This window comes from Lepus europaeus, chromosome 8 (genome assembly GCF_033115175.1).
Source record: "Lepus europaeus isolate LE1 chromosome 8, mLepTim1.pri, whole genome shotgun sequence".
NCBI classification, from domain to species: Eukaryota; Metazoa; Chordata; class Mammalia; order Lagomorpha; family Leporidae; genus Lepus; species Lepus europaeus.
In genome coordinates this window covers 54,721,013-54,744,925 of record NC_084834.1, presented here as the reverse complement: position 1 = coordinate 54,744,925, position 23,913 = coordinate 54,721,013, and the positions used below count along the sequence as shown (strand labels likewise).

General features: G+C 40.5%; 1 protein-coding gene across 1 annotated transcript in view; it reads left to right on the top strand.

Moving 5' to 3' along the window:
* AFG2A (AFG2 AAA ATPase homolog A) overlaps positions 1–23,913 on the top strand; it is a 305,069-nt gene that overhangs the window by 104,209 nt on the left and 176,947 nt on the right. The window contains exon 14 of the mRNA XM_062199663.1: positions 11,982–12,108. Coding sequence (XP_062055647.1) covers positions 11,982–12,108 — 127 coding nt within the window. The remainder of the gene's footprint in view (positions 1–11,981; positions 12,109–23,913) is intronic.

The window sequence follows — 23,913 nt, the reverse complement described above, 5'->3', positions numbered from 1 at the left end:
ATTTTCTTTATCTAGTCTTCAGTTGACAGGCTTTTAGGTTGGTTCCATGTCTTAGCTATTCTGAATTGAGCTGCAATAAACATGGGGCTGCAGATAGCTCTTCTTGTTACTGATTTCATTTCCCTTGGGTAAATTCCCTCATATGGCAGTATATATTCAGATTTGTGAGGTGTCTCTATACTGTCTTCTATAGTGGCATTACAAGTTTATATTCCCACGAACAGTGAGATTAAGGTACCTTTTCCCCCACATCCTGGCCAGCATTTGTTATTTGTTGATTTCTTTATGAAACCCATTCTAAGTGGGGTGAGGTAAAACCTCATTGTGGTTTTGATTTGCATTTCTCTGAAGACTAGTTATCCTGAACATTTTTTCATTGTTGACCATTTGGATTTCCTCTTTTGAAAAATGTCTATTTAAGTGCTTTTCCCATCTCTTAAGTGGGTTGTTTGTTTTGTTGTTGTGGAGTTTCTTGATCTCTTTATAGATTCTGGTTATTAATCCTTTATCAGTTGCATAGTTTGAAAATAATTTCTCCCATTCTGTTGGTTGCCTCTTTACTCTGTTCAGTTCTCCTGGGTGAAGGGCATGCTTAAGGTGACACACCCAGGTTTGTTACAGTAGATCTTTTTTTTTTTTTTAATCATCAGAAGGGAGAGATTTATTCTCAGCTAAGCTTCTCTCCTCAAAGGAGACCAGTGCCTGAGCGCTAGCCCCAGTGGGTGTAATATTAGTCTGCCGTGTCCCAAGGACCACACAAAGGATCTGTGCAGTCTTCAGTGTAAGCTCAAATTCCCCAACAGTGTCCCTTACCAGGTAACCAGGAATCCCTGAGCGTGTGGAGTCTTCCACAGTGACTGCCCAAAGTCCCAGACACATTGTAAGTCCTCCCACACAGCCTCAGTTTGTTTTTTTGTTTTTGTTTTTTTAAAGTTCTGGCACACAAGACTCCCACAGTCAGGAGCACTCAGCCCCCTGTTAGTTCTGCCCACCAGCTGATTGCTGGGTGGACACAAGCTGGCACAGCTGTTACGTATGTCCAAAATGGGGCCCACTCTATTGGCTTGTTGCAGGACACTGTTGTAAAGTCATCTGGGAGAGAGAAACCTGTCTCTCCTTTTTTTTTTTTTCTCTCATTTGGTAGGTACACTGCCCCCCACAGGGCTCCAAGCCAGGTTCCCTCTAGGCTCTTCTTGAAGCTTTATTGCCAGTGGTTTGGGGTGCTGCTGTCTGGTCTCACCTCCCTCTCCCACGCTGGTGGGGAAGCTCTCAGCTGCGGGAGTCCTGAGCCAAGGGTGTCCACTGTGTCCTTCTAATTTGCGTAGTGTTTCCTCTGGGCATTTTCGCCCTAACTCTTACCTGAGACTGCGCTCTCTCCACTTTTTTTAAGCTATCCTCTCCTAGACCAGAGCAGTAAACTCTCTCCCTGCTCTACATCTCTGAACCTCCCCTGAAGAACTGTTAATTAATGTGGGTATAAGTCACCAGCTAACAGATCTTATGGGAAGAAAATATCTTTCAGTAGTGTATTAAACACTGCCAAATAGCTACAAGGGGCTGCAAAGTAGCAATTCTGGTTTAAGTATTAGATTAGTGCTTTTTATGACAAAATGTGAGGTTGCTTGTTGCTTTCTACATTGCTGCAAGTAAGGAACTGGCAATATTAATCTAGATGTAGCTGCTTATCTGTGCTATTTCTAGGTTCTGAAAATCTACAAGACAGGCTCATGCCGTATTTTAGTAAATATTTATGTTCTAGACACCTTTTTTATTGGTTTAATTTATTGAGATAATATTAAAAGATTACAGGTATTTTCTTTTTATGTTTTGTTTTAAAGATTTTTTTTTTTTTTGAAAAGCAGTTACAGAAATGGCCATAGCGGCCAGGCCTGGGCCAGGCCAAAGCCAGAAACTTGAAACTCCATCTGGGTCTCCCACATGGGTGGCAGGGGCCCAAGGACTTGGACCATCTGCTGCCTTCCCAGGAAAACTTAGCAGGGAGCTGGATAGGAAGTGGGATGGCCAGAACTCGAAACAGCATCATATGGGATGCCGGTGTTGCAGGTGATAGCTTAACCCACTGCACCATAATGCTGACCCTTATTACCAGCATTTTCAACAAGGCAGTTACAGTGGTGAGAATTATGTAACGATAAAGCTTGTGACTTCTATTGACATTTCCTTTGTGCTAAATACTGTGCTAGATCCTTTGTGTATTTAACTTAATTTTGAGGAAGTATCTTAGTCTGTTCAGGCTGCTATATTAGAATATTGTAGGAGCCACTGCCATGGCATAGTAGGTTAATCATCCGCCTGCAGCACCGGCATCCCATGTGGGCACCAGTTCTGGTCCCAGTTTCTCCACTTCCAATCTAGTCCTCTGCTGTGGCCTGGGAGAGCAGTGGAGGATGGCTCGGGTCTTTGGGCCCCTGCACCCACTTGGGAGACCAGGAGGAGGCGCCTGGCACCTGGCTTTGGATCGTTGCAGTTCTGGCCATTGTTGCCATTTGAGGAGTGAGCCAACGGAGGGAAGACCTTTCTCTTTGTCTCTTTCTCTCACTGTCTGTAACTCTACCTCTCAAATAAAATCTTAAAAAAAAAAAAAAGAATATTGTAGTCTGATGACCTTTAAACAAAATAATTTTTTTAAAGTTTTTAGCAGCTGGGAAATTCAAGATTAGAGTGCTGGCAGATTTGTTGTCTGCTGAAGGTATACTTTCTGGTTCATAGACTGCCCTCTTCTTATTGAGTTTTCCCATGATGGAAGAGGCAAGGGAAGTCTTTGGGGGCATCTCTTATAAAAGCAGTGATCCCACTATGACCTCCATCCTCATGACCTAATACCTCCTTCTATCACATTGAGGACCAGAATATTTTTAAGATTTATTTTATTTATTTGAAAGAGAGTTACAGAGAGAGGTAGAACCAGAGAAAGAGGCCTTCCATTCTGCTGGTTAACTCCCCAGATGACCGAAATGGCTAGAACTGAGCTGATTTGAAGCCTGGAGCCAAGAGATTCTTCTGGGTCTCCCACACAGATGCAGGGACCCAAGGAGTTGGGCCATCTTCTACTGCTTTCCCAGGCCATAGTAGAGAGTTGGATCAGAAGAGGAGAAACCGTGACTCGAACCAGTGCCCATATGGGATGCCAGCACTGCATACTGGGGCTTTAATCCTCTGAGCCACAGCGTTGGCCCCTGATTTTTTTTTTTTTTTTTTAAGATTTACTTACTTTACTTGAAAGGCAGAGTTACAGAGAGGGAGAGCCAGAGGCAGAGAGAGATCTTCCATCTGCTGGTTCACTCTAAAGGTGGCCCTTACGGCTGGAGCTGGGCCAGCCCAAAGCCAGGAGCCAGGAGCTTCTTCTAGGTCTCCCACGTGAGTGCAGGGGCACTAGTACTTGGGCCATCTTGCGCTGCTTTCCCAGGTACATTAGCAGGGAGCTGGATTGGAAATGGAGCAGCCAGGATTTGAACCAGTGCCCTTAAGGGATGCTGGCGCTGCAGGTGTCAGCTTAACCTGCTGTCCCACAATGCTGACCACTGAGGATCTGATTTTAACATAAGAATTTTGGGCGGATACAGACTTTCAGTCTCTCTGTCCTAAGATGGGGTAATCCTTCCCATGTTTTGACTGGAAAAAAAAAATTTGAGACTGAGAGAGATTGAGTAACTTTGATTGCATTTGAACCCAAGCTTATCAGTGTCAAATCTCTTTCCCAAATTCACAGAAAGCTTCCCAATGAGTACTAATCATTGAAGGTTGTAATGAAATAATTTATATATTTAAAAAGTCAATAGAGGGGAAGAAAGCTCTTGTATCCATATGTGCATTCCCCAAATGCCCACAACAGCCCTGTGTTGGGGACTGAAGATGGGAGCCAGGAACTCAATCAGGGTCTCTCATGTGGGTGGTAGGTGCCCAACTATTTGAGTCTTTAGCTCTGTATTGCATGGTCTGCTTTGTAGGGAAGCTAGAGTCAGCAGCCCAGCTAGGCACTGAACTTAGGCACCCCAAAGTCAGACACAGGATCTTAAGTACCCACCCCATCCTGGAATGAATATCTGAAAGTCAGAGTTACAGTGAGAGAAGTAGAGATAGAGAAGAGAGAGATCTTCCATCTGCTGTTTCATTCCCCAAATGGCCAAAATGGCCAAAATGGCAGGAGCTGGGCCAGACAGGAGCCAGGAGCCCAAGCATTTGAACCATCCTCTCATTCTTTCCCAGGCACATTAGCAGAGAGCTGGATCTGAAGTGGAGCAGCCAGGTCTCAAACCGGCACCCTTATGGGATGACCATGCTGCTGGCGGTGGCTTAATATGCTATGCCATAGTGCCAGGCCCTGAAATGATTCTTTAAAAACTTTGTTGTTTAATAAATTAGTAAGAATACTAGGGAATTTTTTTTCCTCATTGTTAAATCTATGGGACTAGGAAAGTGATTCGTGTTTAAAAGCCTTTTCTCTGCTTCAATTTTTGGACAGTTTGTGGTTAGAATATAAGCTTGATCTGAAATATCTTTTTTATCTTTATTATGTATTTTGTTGAATTATGCTTTTTATAGCAATGTGTAGAGGAACAGGACTGGGAAAAAAATTCCTCCCCAAAATTACTTTGGATAGGATGTAAATGGAACTGTGAGTTTAAGAATGACTTTTTACTCTAATGCTGTTTGAGTGAAACTTGTACAGATGTTACAAGTATTGCCTGTGTTATAATTTTTGCTGGAAAATCATGGCAAAATTGAAAAAATATTTACTTTTGTTGTCAGTTTTAGCATTTATGCAAAGCTGTAGTTACGTAGAGAACATGTAGATTACGTAAGTCTGGTATAGCTGACAAAAATAACTATCCTCCATTTTTCAGAATAATTTCAGTTTCTAAAATAGCTTGTTTATTGTTGGGTTCGTGCTGAGTGTTGATCATAATCTGACAGCATATAAGTTTAGATCAACTCTTGATTCTTTTTAAATTTTTTACTTACTTATAAGTTTATTTTTATTTAAGTTTTTAATATACAGTAGTTTTAAATTTTTTACGTTATACAGTTCAGTGTCAACACAGACACACAGTGTAAGCTAACTAAATTAGACAACTAGCCTTTGCATTTTCTTATCTTTGAGTTTGGAGCCTACCAGCGTTCTCTTTCGGCTGTATATAGACATATAAGTATGCTATTGAGAATTATAGTCATTTCACTGTGACATGGAACAATATAACTTGTTGCTTTTATCTGACTCTGTTTTAGGACCCATTATCCAATTTTCTTATATTCTCCCTCCCCCAATCCTCCTAGCCTCTAGTAATCTATTCCAAGTTTGTATGGACTATTTCTTTTTAATCTTCTGCATATGAGGTAGAACATTCAATATTTGTCTTTCTGTGTCTGGCTTATTTCACGTAGCATAATGATCTCCAGTTCCTTCCATTTTGCAACAGATGTTAGAACATCATTCTTTTTTATGGCCTAAAAATATTTGTGTGTGTGTCTGTATGTGTTTATCACATTTTCTTTATCTGCATGATTCTATATCTGGCTAGTGAGTATTAAGCTGCAGTGCATGGGGGAGAACAGTCTCTTTTTTAGCATTTAGATGAAAAGCTCCAAGGTATATTGTTTCAGATAGTTATTATTACTATCTATACTTTTACCCTCTTTAAGCTAAAAGTCTTCAAGTTTATAAATTTTCAAGGAAGTACAGAAGCCCAATCCTGGTGGGAAAGAATGTGCTTCTTCCAAGTTAGAAGGCAACAGCATGACTGTTCAGTAATGTCTTCTACATAGTAACTATACTCTATTGTGGTTATGATTTTCTCCCTGCTAATCTGAACGTGACCTTTAAGAATCTCTGTGCTGCTCTGCTGCCTAGGAGGTGCATCTAGGCTTTCATGTCCCCCTCAAGTAGGCCTTACTATTTACACGTGAGGCTCAGCTGTGTCGTCTGAAGGTTGAGAAAACTTGCTGAAAGGAGGAAGCACCATTCCAGTGTAAACTGTCTTTAATCCTACTGCAGAAATTGTTTTCATTCTAGTGATGGTGAGTCCTAGAAGATCATGGCCAAGATATCATAAATGGCTTCCTCACAGTTTATCCCCAAGAGGGAGACATCTGGCCACTTGGCCTTTTATTACATTTCTAGTAGTTTCTCCATTTCCTTAAGGCCTATTGTAAAAGCATTTGCTTGAGTGTTACATAAGGTTTGCTGTTCCAAGAATTGGGCCCTTTCTTCTTTGATCTTTTGCTTCACCTCTAAGGCCTGTAACTTCTCCATCTGTTTTTCAGCTGTTTTGTTAAAAGATTTCAGCTTATTTTGCAAAATTTCTAACAGGAACCTAATAGAGTCCATGTACTTTACTGCTGTGATGCCTGGGTTAAGGCCCTTGCTCTCCAGAATTGCCAAATAGTTGTCTTGAAACTTCTCCAGTAGGGTCTGCTTTCCCTGAGTTTTATTCAGCTTCTGGTGCCATGGCTTGTTGGTGGCCTCTGAGAACTGATTCACACCTTTAGCTCTTCCTCAGAATTTCACTTGCTTTGTGGTGAGGCTCTTCCTCAGGTTCCTCCCAACAAAATTGTCTTCAGTTTTCATCTGCCTATTCTCTCTTCAGCTTGGTACTTGTCAGTATAGCATTTCCAAACCTAAATGGTCTGGAAACATTGACATCTTTGGACTTAACAGGCAGGAAACTTTATTTAGAAGTGGCTTGGAGCCAGCGCCGCGGCTCAATAGGCTAATCCTCCGCCTTGCGGCGCCGGCACACTGGGTTCTAGTCCCGGTTGGGGCGCCGGTTCTGTCCCGGTTGCCCCTCTTCCAGGCCAGCACTCTGCTGTGGCCCAGGAGTGCAGTGGAGGATGGCCCAAGTCCTTGGGCCCTACACCCCATGGGAGACCAGGATAAGCACCTGGCTCCTGCCGGATCAGTGCGGCCATTGGAGAGTGAACCAACGGCAAAGGAAGACCTTTCTCTCTGTCTCTCTCTCACTGTCCACTCTGCCTGTCAAAAAAAAAAAAAAAGAAGTGGCTTGGGTTTGTGTGTCTTGGGACAGGCTGCCATTCAGGACCAAGGTGGGTATTGCAGGCTGTATACTGTGTTAACCACTCTGGTCTTTATAAGGAGATGGGGGCTGGGCCACAGGTGCCTGCTGTGTCCACCTGTAGTCCTTGTCACTCTCATTAACTAGAAGTAGCGCAGCAGCAACCACTGTGCTACTGGCTGGACTCATGGATCAATTTCTAGTATCTCTTTGCAAGAATGCTTTCATTTGTTTTAGATATATACCTAGTAGTGGAATTACTGTATCATACCTCACTTTTATTGATAGATTTTTGAGGAAGCTTCCTGTTCTCCATAGTTGCTGTATTGCATCCCTACCAACATTGTATAAGAGTTCTCTTTTCTCCATATTTCACTAAGATTTATTAATTTTTGTCTTTTTGGTACTAGCCTTTCTAACGAGTAAGATGATGTCTCATTGTTCTGATTTGCATTTCCCTGATGGTTAGTGATACTGAGGATTTTTTTTTTCATGTATTTGTTGGCCATTTCTATTTTTTCTTTCGAGAAATATCTACTCAGTTACTTTGCCATCTTAAAAACATATTTGACAGGCAGAGTGACAGATCTTACAGCTACTGTTTCACTCCCCAAATGCCTGCAGCAACTGGAGCAAGGCCAGGCCAAAGCCTGAAGGCCAGAACTCAGTCTGGGATTCCTCATAGTCAATCTAAGATGTCATCACTTGTTTCCTCCAGGGTACACAGTAGCAGGAAGCAAGAATCAGGAGTGGAGCTGGAACTCTAGCCATGGCATTCTGAAAGTGGGTTGTAGGCATCCCAAGTGGGAATTTTACCACTAAACCAAATGCCTGCCTCTTCTTTTCTCATTTCTTAATTGATTGATTAGTGAGCAGATATAAGTGTACAAGGAAACAAGTAGTGCCGTAATATTACAGTTTCTACTGCCAGGAGAAGGCATACATTTAGGACACAATAATGCCTTGTTTATGCCAGTTAGCTGCTGATTGCAGATGTCATTTTACATAGAGAATTAAATTACATTTACATAGAGAATTAAATGTAAATGTTGGTCATATTTATCTCTAGTTAGCTGTATTTTTATTATCTTTAACATTTGAGAATTTTGAGTCCATTATTGGTTCCTTTGATTTCCTTTGACAGTTTTGGGAAATTCTCAAAACAGGATTAAAATATGGTTTCTGTGCTGTTCTCTCTTCTCCCCTTATGGGACACCAGTTACACATTTTACAGCCCTCTTTAATCCTTAATTTTAGTTTTTAGATTTAGAATTTCCACATGACTTTTCTGACAGCTCCTAGGTCCCTGATGAATTTCAACATTGTTTTTTCTTTGCTTGCAATTCTTGAGAATTTTTGTTTTTGCTAATTCAGTCCTATTCCTTTCCAGATGGTATATTAATATTGTTTTACGGATTCTTATCTTCTAGAACCTCCCTTCACTTTTATAAATATTTTATTTCATTGGAGAGAGAGAGTGAGCGAGCAAGCGAGACCTTCCATCTGCTAGTTCACTCCCAAATAGCCACATCCTTCAGGGCCAGGCTGAAGTTGGGAGCTCCAAACTGCCATGTGGCTATCTGAGGCCCAGTCACTTGGGCCGTCTTCTACTGCTTTCCGAGGCCATTAGCAGAGCTGGATCAACAGTGGAGCAGCTGGGACAATAAGTGGCACTCATGGAATGCCAGCAGCTGGCTCCTCTTCTTCTTCCCTCTTCCTTTTTTTTCCTTCTCCTCCTCCCTCCTTCTTCCTCCTTGTTCTAAAATTTATCTATTTATCTAAAAGGCAGAGATACAGAGACAGAAGGCAGGGAGAAAGAAAGAGAGAGACAGATATCAAGAACTTCCATCCACTGGTTTACTCTCCAAATGGCTGCAGCAGCCAGGGTTGGGCAGGGACAAGCGAAACCAGGAGCCAGGATCTATCTTCCAGGTCTCACACGTGGGTGCAGGGGCCTAAGCACTTGGGTCATCATCCACTGCTCTCCCAGGTGCATCAGCAGGGAGCTGGATTGGGAGTAGAGCAGCCAGGACTTGCACTGGTGCCTAATGGGATGCTGACCCTGTAGGCGGAGACTTGACCTTTTACGCCACATGGCTGACCCCTTTCCTCTTCTGAAGAGGATCTAGAAAGAGTGAAAGAGTGAAGGATGAATGGTAATTTTAAAAAAAAAAAAATCTTTTTTTTTAAAAATTCCATTTCTGAAAACTGTGCCTGGCAATCACTACTGTTTGCTGAATGAATGAATTGTATGAATTGTAGCATTCTGTAAGGAAATTATTCTTTCTCTCCCCTTCTTCCCACTGTGTCACAGTGATCTGTGGCTAATCTTAGACAAAATATGCTATTTAAAAAAATTTTTTTTTAGATTTCTCAGGAAGCTCAATTAATACTTTCTCACTTACCAGTAAGATTCTTTCATAATTCATTGGGAGAAGAAGGCAGAGTATACAAAACATGGCTAAGGATGGGATCAGATGATATTTCAGTGTAGCGCCTATTAGATGAAAGCAGAGCAAACAATAGCTCACATAAATCAGTTGGGGTATGTGCCCAAGTTTTTTCTTTTGCTGAAAATAGGCCACTCATTTGGAGCTATTTAAGTGTGTTCACAGCTCCTGTAGATAGGACACACATATTTGAAAGATTTTTAAAAACTGTTCGTTTTGGGGGCTGGTGCTGTGGCATAGCAAATAAAGCTACCACCTGCAGTGCTGGCATCCCCTCTGAGCTCTGTTCAAGTCCCGGCTGCTCCTCTTCTAATCCAGCTCTCTGCTATGGCCTGGGAAAGCAGTAGAGTATGGCCCAAGTCCTTGGGCCCCTGCACCCACATGGGAGACCAGGAAGAAGCACCTGGTTCCTGGCTTCGGGTCGGCGCAGCTCCTGCCATTATGGCCATCTGAGGAGTAAAGCAGCAGATAGAACACCTCTCTCTCTTTCTCTGCCTCTCCTTTTTCTGTGTAACTCTGACTTTCAAGTAAATAAATAAATCTTAAAAACAAAACAAAACAAAAAACCAGTTCATTTGTTCATTTCTGTTTGAAAGGCAGAGAGAGGGAAACATATATTTGCTGGTTCACTCCCCAAATGCCCACAACAGCCAGGTCCAGGCCAGGCCCAAATCAGGAGCCTAGAATTCCCTCTGGACTCCATGTGGGTAAGAGGGACTCAGGTACTTGAGCCATCATTGACTGTCTTCCAAGCACATTAGCAGGAAGCCTGATTTGAAGGTGAAAATGGCACTCATTTCCAGGCACTCTGACATGGGGTAAGGGCGTCCTCTTTGCCACAGGGCCTACTCTATCTAGTAATACAGTTAGGTAATGTTTTCAACTGAGGTTTAATTCTCTCCAGTGTTAGGAAGTATAACTTCCCTATGGATAATCCACTTGATTTTTTTATTCATTTACTTGATTTTGATTTTACACATTTAACTCCTTGTCAGGCACTATCCTTTTATGGTTCCTTGTTTTCCTTCATTCCTCTCTGGTCCCTTGCTATGGACTAAATACTCCCTCTCTCCAGATTCATAAGTTGAAGCCCTAACCGCCTAATATGGTTTTCAGAGACAGACTTCTTAGGAGGTAATAGGTTGCAACGAGGTAACAAGAGTGGACCCCTCATGAAATTAATGTCATTATGAGAAGTGGCACTAGAAAGCTAGCTCATTCTCCCTGTCTTTCCCCATCTCTCTCTGCTTCTGCCATGTGAGGACACAACTGGAAAGCAGCTGTCTGCAGTCTAGGAAGAGAGCCCTCAGGAGCCCTTTGCATACTGGCACACTTGGCCATCTAGCTTCCAGAATGAGAGAAATTAAAGTTCTGTTCTTTAAACGGTCCGGTTTATGGTATTTTATTCTGGCAGTCCACACTGATTAATATACTCTACTTCTTCTTTACAAATTCCTGTGTCACTTCTTTATACCTGAAATACTGCTGTTAGCTTTCTGTTACTCGTGTCCTTCACTGTCTGTACACTACCAAGTGATCTGTTCTAGTTCATCTCTCTGGGAACATCTTTATGACAAGGACTCTGAACTTTTGTTCCTTTTCATACCTTTTTTTATTAAAAAAAAAAGATTTACTTATTATTTGAAAGGCAGAATTACAGAGGGGCAGAGGCAGAGAGAGAGAGAGAGAGAGAGAGGTCTTCCATTCACTAGTTCACAGATAGCCACAATGGCCGGAGTTGAGCCAATCCGAAGCCAGGAGCCTGGAGCTTCTTCTGAGTCTCCCACGTGGGTGCAGGAGCCCAAGGACTTGGGCCATTCTCTGATGCTTTCCCAGGCCATAGCAGAGAGCTGGATAAGAAGTGGAACAGCCGAAACTTGAACTTTGTCCATATGAGGTGCCTGTACTGCAGGTGGCGGCTTTACCTGCTACACCACAGTGCTGGGCACCATACTTTTTTTCTTGTCGGTCTGAATCTCAAAGTGTCCTACAAGTGCTGCAAAATCCACATGTTTACAGTTGAAAGATCCTTTCATGTAGGGACTCCATAGAAATACTAGTTTAACAGTTCTTTTGATTGTATCTGATTGCCATTTCTCTACATATCTACTACTTTCTTTCTTGCCAGGATTTTGGTATCTTTATTTTCTAGATTTTCCAATAAAGTCTTATTTCTCTTATCCTACTACTTTTCATATCTGACATTCATTTAGTATTTCAGTATTGGAAGTAAAACTAATATGGTTGATAATGGAGGAAAGGAAATGATCTGAATATGCTTGGTTTGTCATGTGATAATGTTATGGGTAAAATTCTGCATTGGTCCTTTGTCATTCCAACTGGTACTGACCTAACTGCCCATCAGTCCATACTGTGGTCACAATTAATTCTCAAATGTGTATTTCATTCCTTGATGTAGATATTTTTCTTTTAATAGGATGCAGACTCTTAAATATAATAGACATAAACAGATGTTTAAAATTGTGTTTTTAAAAATCAGTTCTTCAGGTGCTGGGAACGTAGCTGACCGTGTTTTGGCTCAGCTCTTAACAGAAATGGATGGCGTTCAACAACTAAAGGACGTGACTATTTTGGCAGCTACTAATCGCCCAGATAGGATAGATAAGGTAAGAAAGAAGAAAATCAAATGAAGAACTGGGTCATCTGATTTTAATAATTTTTTTTCTGCTGTTGGATAAATTACTTTCGAATCAGTTTTTCATTTATAGAATATTGAAGGATGTGAAGCAAGTTCCGTGCACTGGTTACCAATTTGTCTGAGTCAGGGAGACAGAACCTCTCCCAAACAAGTTACATGAAGTTGGTTTATTAATTACAGATAATAAGTCAGGGACAATAGATGTGTAGGGTTTATTGCAAGCTATTTACGTGAGATTTAGGAAAGTTACTTGGGGCAGAGGATTTGACTCTGACTTGCAGTGCAGCTGAGACACCCTGGAAAACAGTCTATCCTACACTTTTTACTCTGAAGCAGACAGGAATCACTGGTCTAAAGCTGTGAAGGGCATCCTGGGCCTAGGCTGCTCACAATAGGCCTTCCTTCTTTCAGACTGTTGTATTCTCAGCACGTTCTGCAGTTCTTTTCTTTTTCTTTTTTTTTCTTTTTTGGGGGGGGGGGTGTTAAAGATTTATTTATTTATTTGAAAGGTAGATTTACAGAGAGGTAGAGAGAGACAGACAGACAGACAGACAGAGACACAGAGGTCTTCCATCCGCTGGTTCACTCCCCAAATAGCCGCAATGGCTGGAGCTAGGCCAATCCGAAGCCAGTAACCAGGAGCTTCCTCTGGGTCTCCAGCGCAGGTACAGGGGCTCAAGGACTTGTGCCATCTTCCACTACTTTCCCAACCCAGGGCAGAGAGCTGTATTAGAAGTGGAGCAGCCAGAACTGAAACCAGCACCCATATAGGAACTGCACTGTAGTCAGCGGCTTTACCTGCTATGCCACAGTGCCAGCTCCTACTTCTTTTCTAAAAAATAAACACGCAGGCATTTATAGGCATTGTGGTCCAGGAATTAAGGTGCCATTTGGGATGCCCACATTCCATATTAGTCTTGCCTCTGCCTCTGATCCAGCTTCCTGCTGATGTGTACCCTGAGAGCAGCAGGTACTCAACTCAAGTAGTTGAGTCATAGCCACCTACACGGGAGACTAGGGTGGAGGTTCAGGGTCTTAGCTCCAGCCTGACCTAGTTGCAGTTGTTGTGAGCATTTGGGGAGTGAATCAGCAGATGGAAGATAATCTCTCCCTGTTTCTCTCTCTCTCTGTCTCTCACCCCTTCTTTCTCTCTCCTCTTTTCTTTCTCCCTCTCCCTCTCCCTCCCTCTCAAATAAATAAAAATAAAGCTGTTCAAAAATGTATATTAGTTTTTAAAATTTGAGAGAGAGAGAAGACAATCAGGTAGAAAGCTCCCATCTGTTGGTTCACTGTCCAGATGCCTGCGACAGCTAGGGCCAGATCAGACCAGAGCCAGGATCCAGGAACTCAATGCAAGTGTCCCACATAAATGGCATTTTCAGCCATTATCATTTGGTGCCTCCAGGGTGCACGTTAGCAGAAAATTAGGATAAGCAACAGAGCCAGAACTCAAACCCGGGTATTCTGACATAGGACGTGAGTGTCCAAAATGGCATGCTAATTACTAGGCCAAATGCTGGCCCTTTTCAGTTGATCTTCAAAACTACAGTAAGAAAAAGGAGAGCGCTCTGTCAGTATTTTATTAATTACTTATGATTTAGTGCTAATGAAAACTGTTTTGTAGCTTTTTACTATCTCCTCCTTTGTCATTAAACTTTCAGAAAGTATATTTCTACAGAGAATTGGATTTCTGAGTGTCTATTTGTTCCATCTAATGTATTCTTTGAGAAGTTGTCTGTGGTCTCAGGTGGTATCTCTGCATTTCCATAGGCCTTTTACCTGCCTCCATGTATATATGTGTGAAGAGAAGTCACATCAAGTGTCCATTTTGCTGAGACAACATGTGTTAGGACAGGAGATGAACTAGATTGTGTGATGTCAGTTAGATTGGTGATAATTGGAATTTTTTCACTCCTAGTAGACTTTAGAACAGTAAGCAAATGGTTAATTATTTATGCTCAGTAATAGTGAAATGCCTCATATTAGATTTTCTGTTATTTGTTGGGCTATTGCTTATGTGGCTTCCCTAGAAGCATCTGATTCATACATGTGTTGAATCTTAAGGGGCAAAAATGATCTTCTTTTCCAGATGTTAAGTTGTCCTCAAAATAGTTTAAAGTTTATGAATTTTTTTAGTTTTCTTGTACTAGTAAATGTGTTGCTTCTTTAATTTATTTTTGAAAAAAGACCTCTCAACTCAGGCCAAGTATGCAAGATAGGCAGAAGACTTGAACAAGTCAGTGTGCATACTTGTTTTCTAACTGTGTTTTTGAGTCAAGGAAGTGATAAACTGTTATTTATCTTTTTAGTTTCCCTAGAAACTAAAAACTAAAAACTGCATGTAATTGGTGGGTTAATTAAGACATAACATTTTTATTGCTAACATTCTTAATTAAAAGTTGGTTTTATAATTATTTCTTGTAACCTGGAAAAATTTAATTAACAATGTATAGAAATGTCGGCAAATAAGTTAAATGTACATAATTTCCAATTTTCAAATGAATTGTGTTCCAAAAATTACCTCCAGAAGAAAGACTAGAGATGTATTCTTGGATGACTTCTCTCCATCCTTCCTGCTTGTAAGTTCTGTGCCTCTGATAATACTATCCTCAGCTACATCAGAATGAAAAAACAACCCTCATGACCTTGTGGACAATAAAAGATTAAATGAATTGTATATCTTTAATTTCCCAGAAATATTTGAGGAAAGAATGCCTATTAGTTTTTAATGTTGTTTATCAAAGTCATGTTCAGTGTCTTTGCCATGTGACGAGTGTGATCAGATCTGGTAGCTTTCTTCCAAGGTCATCTTCCAGTTTCACCTTTGTCATCTTTCTACAACAATGTTGGAAAAGTGGTTTTGCAATTCTTGTAGCCAGGAACTCCACCCGGGACTCCCATGTAGATGGTAGGGGCCGTTGTCCCTGGCACATTAGCAAGGAACTGTTGGAAGCAGAGCAGCCAGGACTCCCAGTGGTCACATGGAATTCTGGTGTCCTGTGCAGTAGCTTAACACGCTGTGCCACAATACTGGAACCTATAGGCCTTAAAATGTGGCTGAATTCATACTTGTAGCACAAAGTTTTTCTTTTCCTTATTAAATTTTTTTAATTCAGTTTTTTAAGAAAATATGTATATATATATGTGTGTGTGTATATATATGTATATATATATATATATATATATACACATAATCAGTCCTTTTTGTCTGTAGGTTCCACATCCATCAGTTCAATGAACTGCAGATCAGAAATTTATGTAAGGAAAAAACATTACATCTGTACTCAACATGTACAGACTTTTTCTTGTCATTATTTCTTAAACAATACAGTATAACAATTTTAGGTTTCGTAACTCATCTATAGATAATTTACAGTATATAGGAGGGAGTGCATCCTGTTACATGTAAATACTACACTCTTGTATATTAACAGTATCCAGCATTTAGATTGTATTGTCTTCACTGGGGGGAGTTGCTATCCATCATGGATACTGATGAATAAGTATATTTATTGTGTAGAACATGATGTTTGATAGATGTATATATGTAGGATGACTAATTCAAGGTAATTAACACTCATGATCTCACATAATTATTTTTGTGATGAAATCTCTATTAATATTTAAGTATACAATATGTTGTTATTAGCTTTAGTTACCATGTTTTAAAATAGATGTCTTGGTCTGATTCCTACTCTGTAACTGAAGTTTTGTATCCTGTAACCAACATCTCCTCAATCCACTTTCTGCCCCTTGGAATTGCCAGTCTACTTTCTGCTTGTATGAATTTCCTTTTTTAGAGTCCACGTATAAGTATGACATGCAGTATTTGTCATTCTATGCCTGGCTTATTTTACTTAATATTATATTCTCCATATTCATCTGTATTTTAATAAATGACAGGGTTACATATTTTTAAAAGATTGAATAGTGTTCTGTTATTTCTGTTCACTGTATCTCCTTTATCTGTTCATCTGTAGATGAACATTTAGGTCCACTACACTTCTTGGCTATTGTGAGTAGTGCTGCAGTGAACATGGAAGTGCAGGTATCTCTTCAGCTTGCTGATTTCATTTGCTGTGGATGTATACATAGTACTGGGATTGCTGGTAGTTCTAGTTTCACTTTTTTGAGGAATCTCCACACTGTTTCTCACCAACAATATACAAGTGTTCCTTATCTCGAGCCACACTGTCACCTTTCATCTTTTTATAACCTTTTCCAACTGGTGTGAGAGGATACCCTATTGTGGTCTTAATTTTTGTTTCCTTAGTGATTGGTATTGTTGTGTATCTTTTAATGTACCTGTTGCCTGCTTGTATGTTTCCTATCTGTTAGTTGTGTTATTTGTGTTGCTGAATTGAATTGTTTGTATTCCTCATATATTCATGTTTTAAATATTAACCCCTAATTAGATAAATGGATTATACATATTTTTTCCCATTCCATAGGTTGTCTCTTCATGCTCTTGGTTGTTTCTTCTTCTGTTCAGAAGCATTTTAGTTTGATGTGCCTCTGCTTTTGGGATCATATCCCAAAAATTCATTGTACAGACCAGTGCCCTGGAATTTTCCCCTATAATTTCTTTGGTAAATAATATTTTTTTAAAGATTTATTTATTTTACTTGAAAGTCAGAGTTACACAGAGAGGAGAGGCAGAGAGAGAGAGGGAGGGAGGGGTGTTGCATCTGATGGTTCACTCCCCAATTGGCCGCAATGGCAGGAGCTGCGCCGATCCGAAGCCAGGAGCCAGGAGCTAGGAGCTTCCTGCAGGTCTCCCACACGGGTGCAGGGGCCCAAGGACTTGGGCCATCTTCCACTGCTTTCCACTGCTTTCCCAGGCCACAGCAGAGAGCTAGACAGGAAGTAGAGCAGGCAGGTCTTGAACCGGCGCCCATATGGGATGCCGGTGCTTCAGGCCAGGGTGTTAACCCGCTGCGCTACAGCGCTGGCCCTGGTGAATAATATTTGATAATATCAACATGTGACTAGAAGTATGTTTAGTTTTCTCTAATATTTATGGCTTATAAAAGAAGTTATTTTCTTGATGATGCAAAATGGCTTATTATAAGACTGAATAATCTAGTTAATGCTTCTGATGCACTGGCCCCTGGTAGAAATTTCTACCCATCTTTTTTTTCCAAGATTTATTAACAGTGAGAAAGAGAGAGCGAAAGAGTGAGAGCGAGAGTGAGAGAGAGCGAGAGAGAGAAATTGAACTTCCACCTGCTGGTTCACTCCCCAGATGGTTTCAATGGCTGGGGCTGGGCTAGGCCAGAGCCAAGAGCTTCATCCAGGTCTCCCCTGTGGGTGCAGGAAACCAAGCATTTGGGCCATTTTCTGCTGCTTTCCCAGGAGTGTTATCAGTTGGATTGGAAGTGGAGCAACTGGGTCTTGAACGGTGTTGCAGGCTGAGGCTTAACCTGCTATGCCACAATGCTGGCCCCTACCCATCATTTCTTATTCCTTTCTTATCATCCTACACTGTAGAGAAACTATTAATTCATTAAATAGAGCATTCTATCTTTTTCTCAGTCTTCATTTTATTGAATTCAGCTGCTTATTTCCCTAAATTTTCTGCATGTCAACTTGATTTTAACCTAGAAACAAATTTTATACCTTTTTATATGGTTCTTTGTGAAAATTATTGTTTTTCTCTGTACTCTATCAGATTAACCAATATTTTTTTTTCCAGGCTTGAGTTCCTGGATTATTTCATATGACATTCTTAATTGATCATCAGCATTTGCTTTTTCCTGAACTATTGTTCATTTGTCTCTTTCTCTCTAAAAATGTGACATCCATAAAAATGTGCTCTGATAGCTTGTGATCTCATCAGTACAGAGCTTAATGAGACTCTCCCTGCCTTTAATTTGAAGGCTGTGCTACTGCTTATGCATTCCAGGATTATTTGCCATTTGAACACTGTGGACTAATATTGAATTCAAAGTCATTAAGAACAAAATAAAACAAAAAGTAAAAATCCCATGTCTGTCCTCAATGTCTGTTAAATGACTTCCGTGCCTAGGGCTTCCGCAATTAATCTAAGTCTCAGAAGTTGAGCCACAATACAATCAGATATACAAGTCTTCCTCCAGAATCAGCTGTAGTTCTAACTCTACTTCTCATATGATTCCCAAGTATTTATTTTTATGCCCAAGTTGTTTCTTGATAATTTCCATAGCAATGTTGGGGTTTCATGCCCTAGGAATTGAAGAATTAATTCTTATTATTTGAACAATATTTCTAACTTGTCAAGTGTAGTACTCTGTTTCTCTCATTGCCGATGTGTCTCTTTCTGCATTGATAGCACCAGCTCTCTCTTAAATACTGCAAAGAATTTATGTAACTATCTGACACTTTGAAAAAAAAAAAAAAGGTTTAAAGTATCTAGTTCAGAATCTTAAACTCCGATGACCTTCACAGAACATTTAATTGACATTGAGTTAATTGACAGATGTTTGGAAGAGCTGTCAAAGACTGAAGAGAAACTAAAATGTTTGTTTATGGAAAGAGAACAGTTGAAAGTAAAATTGTCACCATTTACTATCTGAATAAAGAAATGTTTTCTCTTTTTTTTTCATAAAAATAAGTAAGATAAAAGTGAGTTAATGACATTTAGATAAATTTCATAATTCTAAAGCTTCTAATTTATATATCCCATTAAAGTAAGGAGCTTAGACATTTATCTGGCCTGATCCTTGTAGTTACATAAAACCAGCTTCCCTTAATTTCCCTCCCCTCCCCTCCCCTCCCTTGCCCTCCCCTCCCTTCCCCTTCCCTCCCCCTTCCCCTTCCCCTTCCCCTTCCCCTTTCCCTTCATTTTTTAAAAAGACTTATTTATTAAAAGTCAGAGAGATTTCCATCTACTGGTTCACTCCCCAGATGTCCATAGACGCCAAGAACTCCATTCTGTCTCCCACATTGGTGGTAGAAACCCAAGTACTTGGGCCATCTTCCACTGCCTTCCAAAACGCATGAGCAAGAAATGGGTTCTGAAGCAGGAAGTAACTGGGACTTGAATTTGCACTCCGATATGGGATGTTGGTATCAACCCACAATGGCAGCATCATAATTAATTTTCTTTTAGCTTTAAAAGAATGCTGAACTATAAATTTCCTGACTTCTTAACTCTAATTTTATAACTACGGTGAAGTTATGATACTAGACTTATTGTATTATATAAGGAATTATATGACTTTCTTCTTTGAACATTTTTTTTTTTTTTTTTTTTTTTGGACAGGCAGAGTTAGTCAGAGAGAGAATGGTCTTCCTTCCGTTGGTTCACCCCCCAAATGGTCTCTACGGCTGGCGCGCTGCGCCAATCCAAAGCCAGGAGCCAGGTGCCTCCTCCTGGTCTCCCATGCGGGTGCAGGGCCCAAGCACTTGAGCCATCCACCCTCCACTGCCTTCCCGGGCCACAGCAGAGAGCTGGACTGGAAGAGGAGCAAACAGGGACAGAATCTGGCGCCCCAACTGGGACTAGAACCCGGGGTGCCAGCGCCGCAGGCAGAGGATTAGCCTAGTGAGCTGCGGCGCCGGCCTGAACCTTTTCTTTAAGAGTTTTACACATAGCTCATTTCAGACTTCAATATTTTTGCATGAATTTTTGGATGAGGCACAACTTAGGAGAGAGGTTTTTGCCTAATTCAAGCAGCACAGTCGTGCACATGGATCTAGAGGACAACGGGAATTGCCAGGTTGCAGAGAACAAAGATAACAGGGCCAGAATGGCATATGCAGGAAGTGGTAGAAAAGAATGGAATTGACAGTTTGATACAAACAGTGGAAGAATTAAGGGAAGGAGACAGATGCCAAGATTCTTATTTTCTAGTTCTGGCTCTATTGCTAAAATACTGTATTTTTCAAGATTATTTTGACTCTTGGGTTATATCATTAAAGTTCTACAGTTGTCTTATTTTGTGACAGATAGAGAGACAATAATATAGATTCCAAATGCTACATAAAAAGATATTGTTCGCTAAAAAGGTCTCTGGGGTTTTTATTTTCTGTTTTGTTTTTTGTTGTCAGGAACCACCTTCCCTAGCTTTCTTGTCATTTAAAAGTTCCTTTCTTCAAAAAGATCATAAAGCAAGCAAATATTACTCAGGTGTGGGAAAGTGACTTTTCTTTTTAATCACATGATTTTCAGAAAAAGAGGAAAAAAGCCATAAATCAGCCTTAAGGCTACTGTTGTGTAACACAATCTCTGGCTGACAGTTAGTTGAAGGACACCTTAGCATTTCATTTAAAATTTATTACTCTTTGAAAAAGAAAAACTTGTCAAGCTGCATATTTTCTTCTTTTGCAGATGTCTGATCAACCTATAATAATTTATTTAATAATCTTTTAACTATTTTATAAAGTGCTACAAATGTAAAAATAGTTTTGGATAAGAACAGAAGTATCTAACTAACCATTGACTTTAAAGTTGAAACTTTTAAACTTGAAAACGTTTCTTCCTATGTTGTTAATGTTCCTAGAATCTCATCTGATGTTCCCTGTAAGCCAAGAACTAAACTCAAAGCCATATATTGAATGTTTTAAAGTCATTAGTAGCAGAGTATATTTGATGATCTTTTTCAAAAGTGCATAGGAAACATTAACAATATGAATATGAACAATAAAAATGCCATTTTTGTGCCTGGAACATTCACTATTTGACAATAAATTTGATGTTGCAGTTACTCCTTTTTGACACAAGATGGTGATACTTACCTGGAATGTTTCCCTTATTAAGGCTCTGCTTCTTTAAGATTCTCCTGGTCTTCCATCCAAAGGAAGAGCAGTTTAATGAAATAAATGAAAATAGCCATGTCTCAAAAATAATAAGAGTGTGTGTGTGCACCTGTTGTGTGATTTAACAAGTGATGATTTAAATTAACTGTTGCTTTATATGAGTTGGGGATGAGGGAGCTAGACACATTGGAGAAAAGGAAAGTTAAATTTGGACAGCTAGCAGTCAGTAGGTATGCACCTGGCCCTATGTTAGGTGACTTACATATGATAACTAGTTGATTTTAGTTAAATATAAACACTTTGGGGCCGGAGCCATGGCTCAATTGGTTAATCCTCCACCTGCGTCATCGGCATCCCATATGGGCGCCGGTTCTAGTCCCGCTTGCTCCTCTTCCAGTCCAGCTCTCTGCTGTGGCCCGGGAGGGCAGTGGAGGATGGCCCAAGTTCTTGGGCCATGCACCCACATGGGAGACCAGGAGGAAGCACCTGGCTTCGGATCGGCACAGCACCAGCCGTAGTGGCCATTTGGGGGGTGAACCAACGGAAGGAAGACCTTTCTCTCTCTCTCTCTCTCTCTCTCTCTCTCTCTCTCTCTCTCTCACTGTCTAACTCTACCTGTCAAATAAAAAAATAAACACTTTGTATATATTTTACATAGGGCATTTCTAAGTCCATAGATTTGTACAAAATCAGTAGTGGTCTCTCTTTTTTTTTAAAGATTTATTTATTTATTTGAAAGGCAGAGTTACAGAGAGGGAGCAGCAAAGAAAGGAGGGGTTCTCCCCAAATGACCGCAACAGCCCGGGCTAGGCCAGACTGAAACAAGGAGCTAGATGCTGCTTCCAGGTCTCCCACGTGGGTGCAGAGGCCCAAGCACTTGGTCCATCTTCTGCTTTCCCAGGAACATTAGCAGGGAGCTGGATTGGAAGTAGAGCAGCCAGCTCTTGAACCTGTGCCCATATGGTATGCTGGCACTGTAGGGAAGGGCTTAACCCACTGTGCCACAGCGCCACTTCCTGCCTCCCCCTGCTTTTTTTTAAAGGTTATTTATTTTAAATGCAAAGTTACATAGAGGGGGAAAGACATAGAGGTGTTTGATCTGCTTGTTCACTCCCCAAATAGCTGCAATTGCCAGAGCTGAGCCAATCCAAAGCCAGAAGTCAGGCGCTCCTTCCGGGTCTTCCACATGGTTGCAGGGGCCCAAGCCCTTGGACCATCCTCCACTGCCTTTCCGGGCCATTAGCAGAGAGCCGGATGGGAAGAGGAGCGGCGCCTATATGGGTTGCCAACACCGCAGGCAGAGGCATAACCTACTATGCCACAGCACCGCCCTCCTGTTCTTCTCTCTTAAAAAATTAAATAAGCTTTTTATGTAATTAAATATATATTGACTATATTAACTAGCAGTCATATTCTTCGGTATTTACACACGAGAAATGAAGGCATTTGTTCATGCAAAGACCTATGGGTAAATGTTTACATCAGCTTTATTTGTAATCATCTAACCAACCCCAATGTCCATCTTATGGGGTGTCAGTAAACAAGTGGTATATATTCCTACAATGGTATACTAACTACAATGAGGAACAAATTATGGACACCTACAGAGGATGAGTGGATATCAAAAGTATTTTGCTATGTAAAAGAAGCCAGATGTGAAATGCTGCACAGTGTACCAATTTCATTTATATAATATTCTAGAAAAGGCAGGACTATGAGGACCACAATAAGACCTGAGAATGGGATGGAATTCACCACAGAGTGGCATGAGAAAATTGGGATGATCTGTATGTTGGTTGTTGTGATTATAGGTCTGTATATATGTCAAAAGCCTTCTAACTTCAAAAGTAAAAATAGTGAATTCCGCAGTATGTAAGGAATATCTTAGTAAATGACCATGGGAAAAATGTAATTGAAAATGGAAATGAAAATGTCAGCTTTATTTCTGCCAGCATTCATGTCTCCTGACGGTAAGGCCTGCTGCTTCTCAGCTCTTATCGCAGCGCCTGATGTTGGCGGTAACCCATTTACACAGGACTCACATTATCACTGTGTTCCTGTGCTCAGAGCTCCCTCAGCAAGAAGAGACTTTGTTTCAGACTTGACCACCTGATTTTCAGGGCAGACGTAGGTAGGACTTTAGTGTTGCAAGAGTTTTTAGACTATTTGGTTTCTTAGTTGAAATTTGATCAGAGATTTTAGAAATCTTCTAGAGAAGTTACTGAGTAACACAAAGTGAATTTATTTGCTGTATATATATGTCAAGGGCAGTTTCTAATCTGATTTTCATTTTAATAAAGTGTGTTCTGGAAGGGACAGTGTACATGAACAAGATCAGTGGCTTGAATCATCAATCATTATGTAGCACATCAACAATTAATAATTAATTACCTTTCAGTAACTTTTCAGTCTGTGAGGCCAGGCAGATGTATTGCATGAAAGTTACTTATTGTTGCTGTGTGCATGAAGATATTTGATGACAGAGGATATGTTTGTTATGAAAAAGCAAAGACAATGATAAGCTAATTAGACTGTTGCCTTATTTTTTTCCATTAAAGTACAAAAAAGTATTTCATGTAATAAGATAGGAACTAGAGTTTCTTGGACTTGATCTAGCTCCCTTTTGGGATGCTGGATTTGCAGGCAGCGACTTAACCCACTGTGACACAAGGCTGATCCTAACAGAAGTCTTAAGGCTATTAGCTAGATACCAAATAAAGCTGAGACTAGAAAACTTCCATACTATATGATTGATCTTATAAATAAAGTTTTATTAGAACACAGCCACAACCATTCAATTACTATCATTGATGTTTTTACTGTGCAATGGCAGTGTTGAATAGTTAGCACGTAAGACCATATTGCTGACAAGGCAAGAATGTGTACTGTCCGATCCTATAAGAAAATATTAGTTGACTTGTAAAGTTTGAAAATTAAAGCTTTTTGGACCCAAATTATCAAGATGAATTGTTTCTTGTTATTGGCTGGTTTAGAGTCATTTAGCAAGTATCTCTTTAACACCTGTTACGTACCA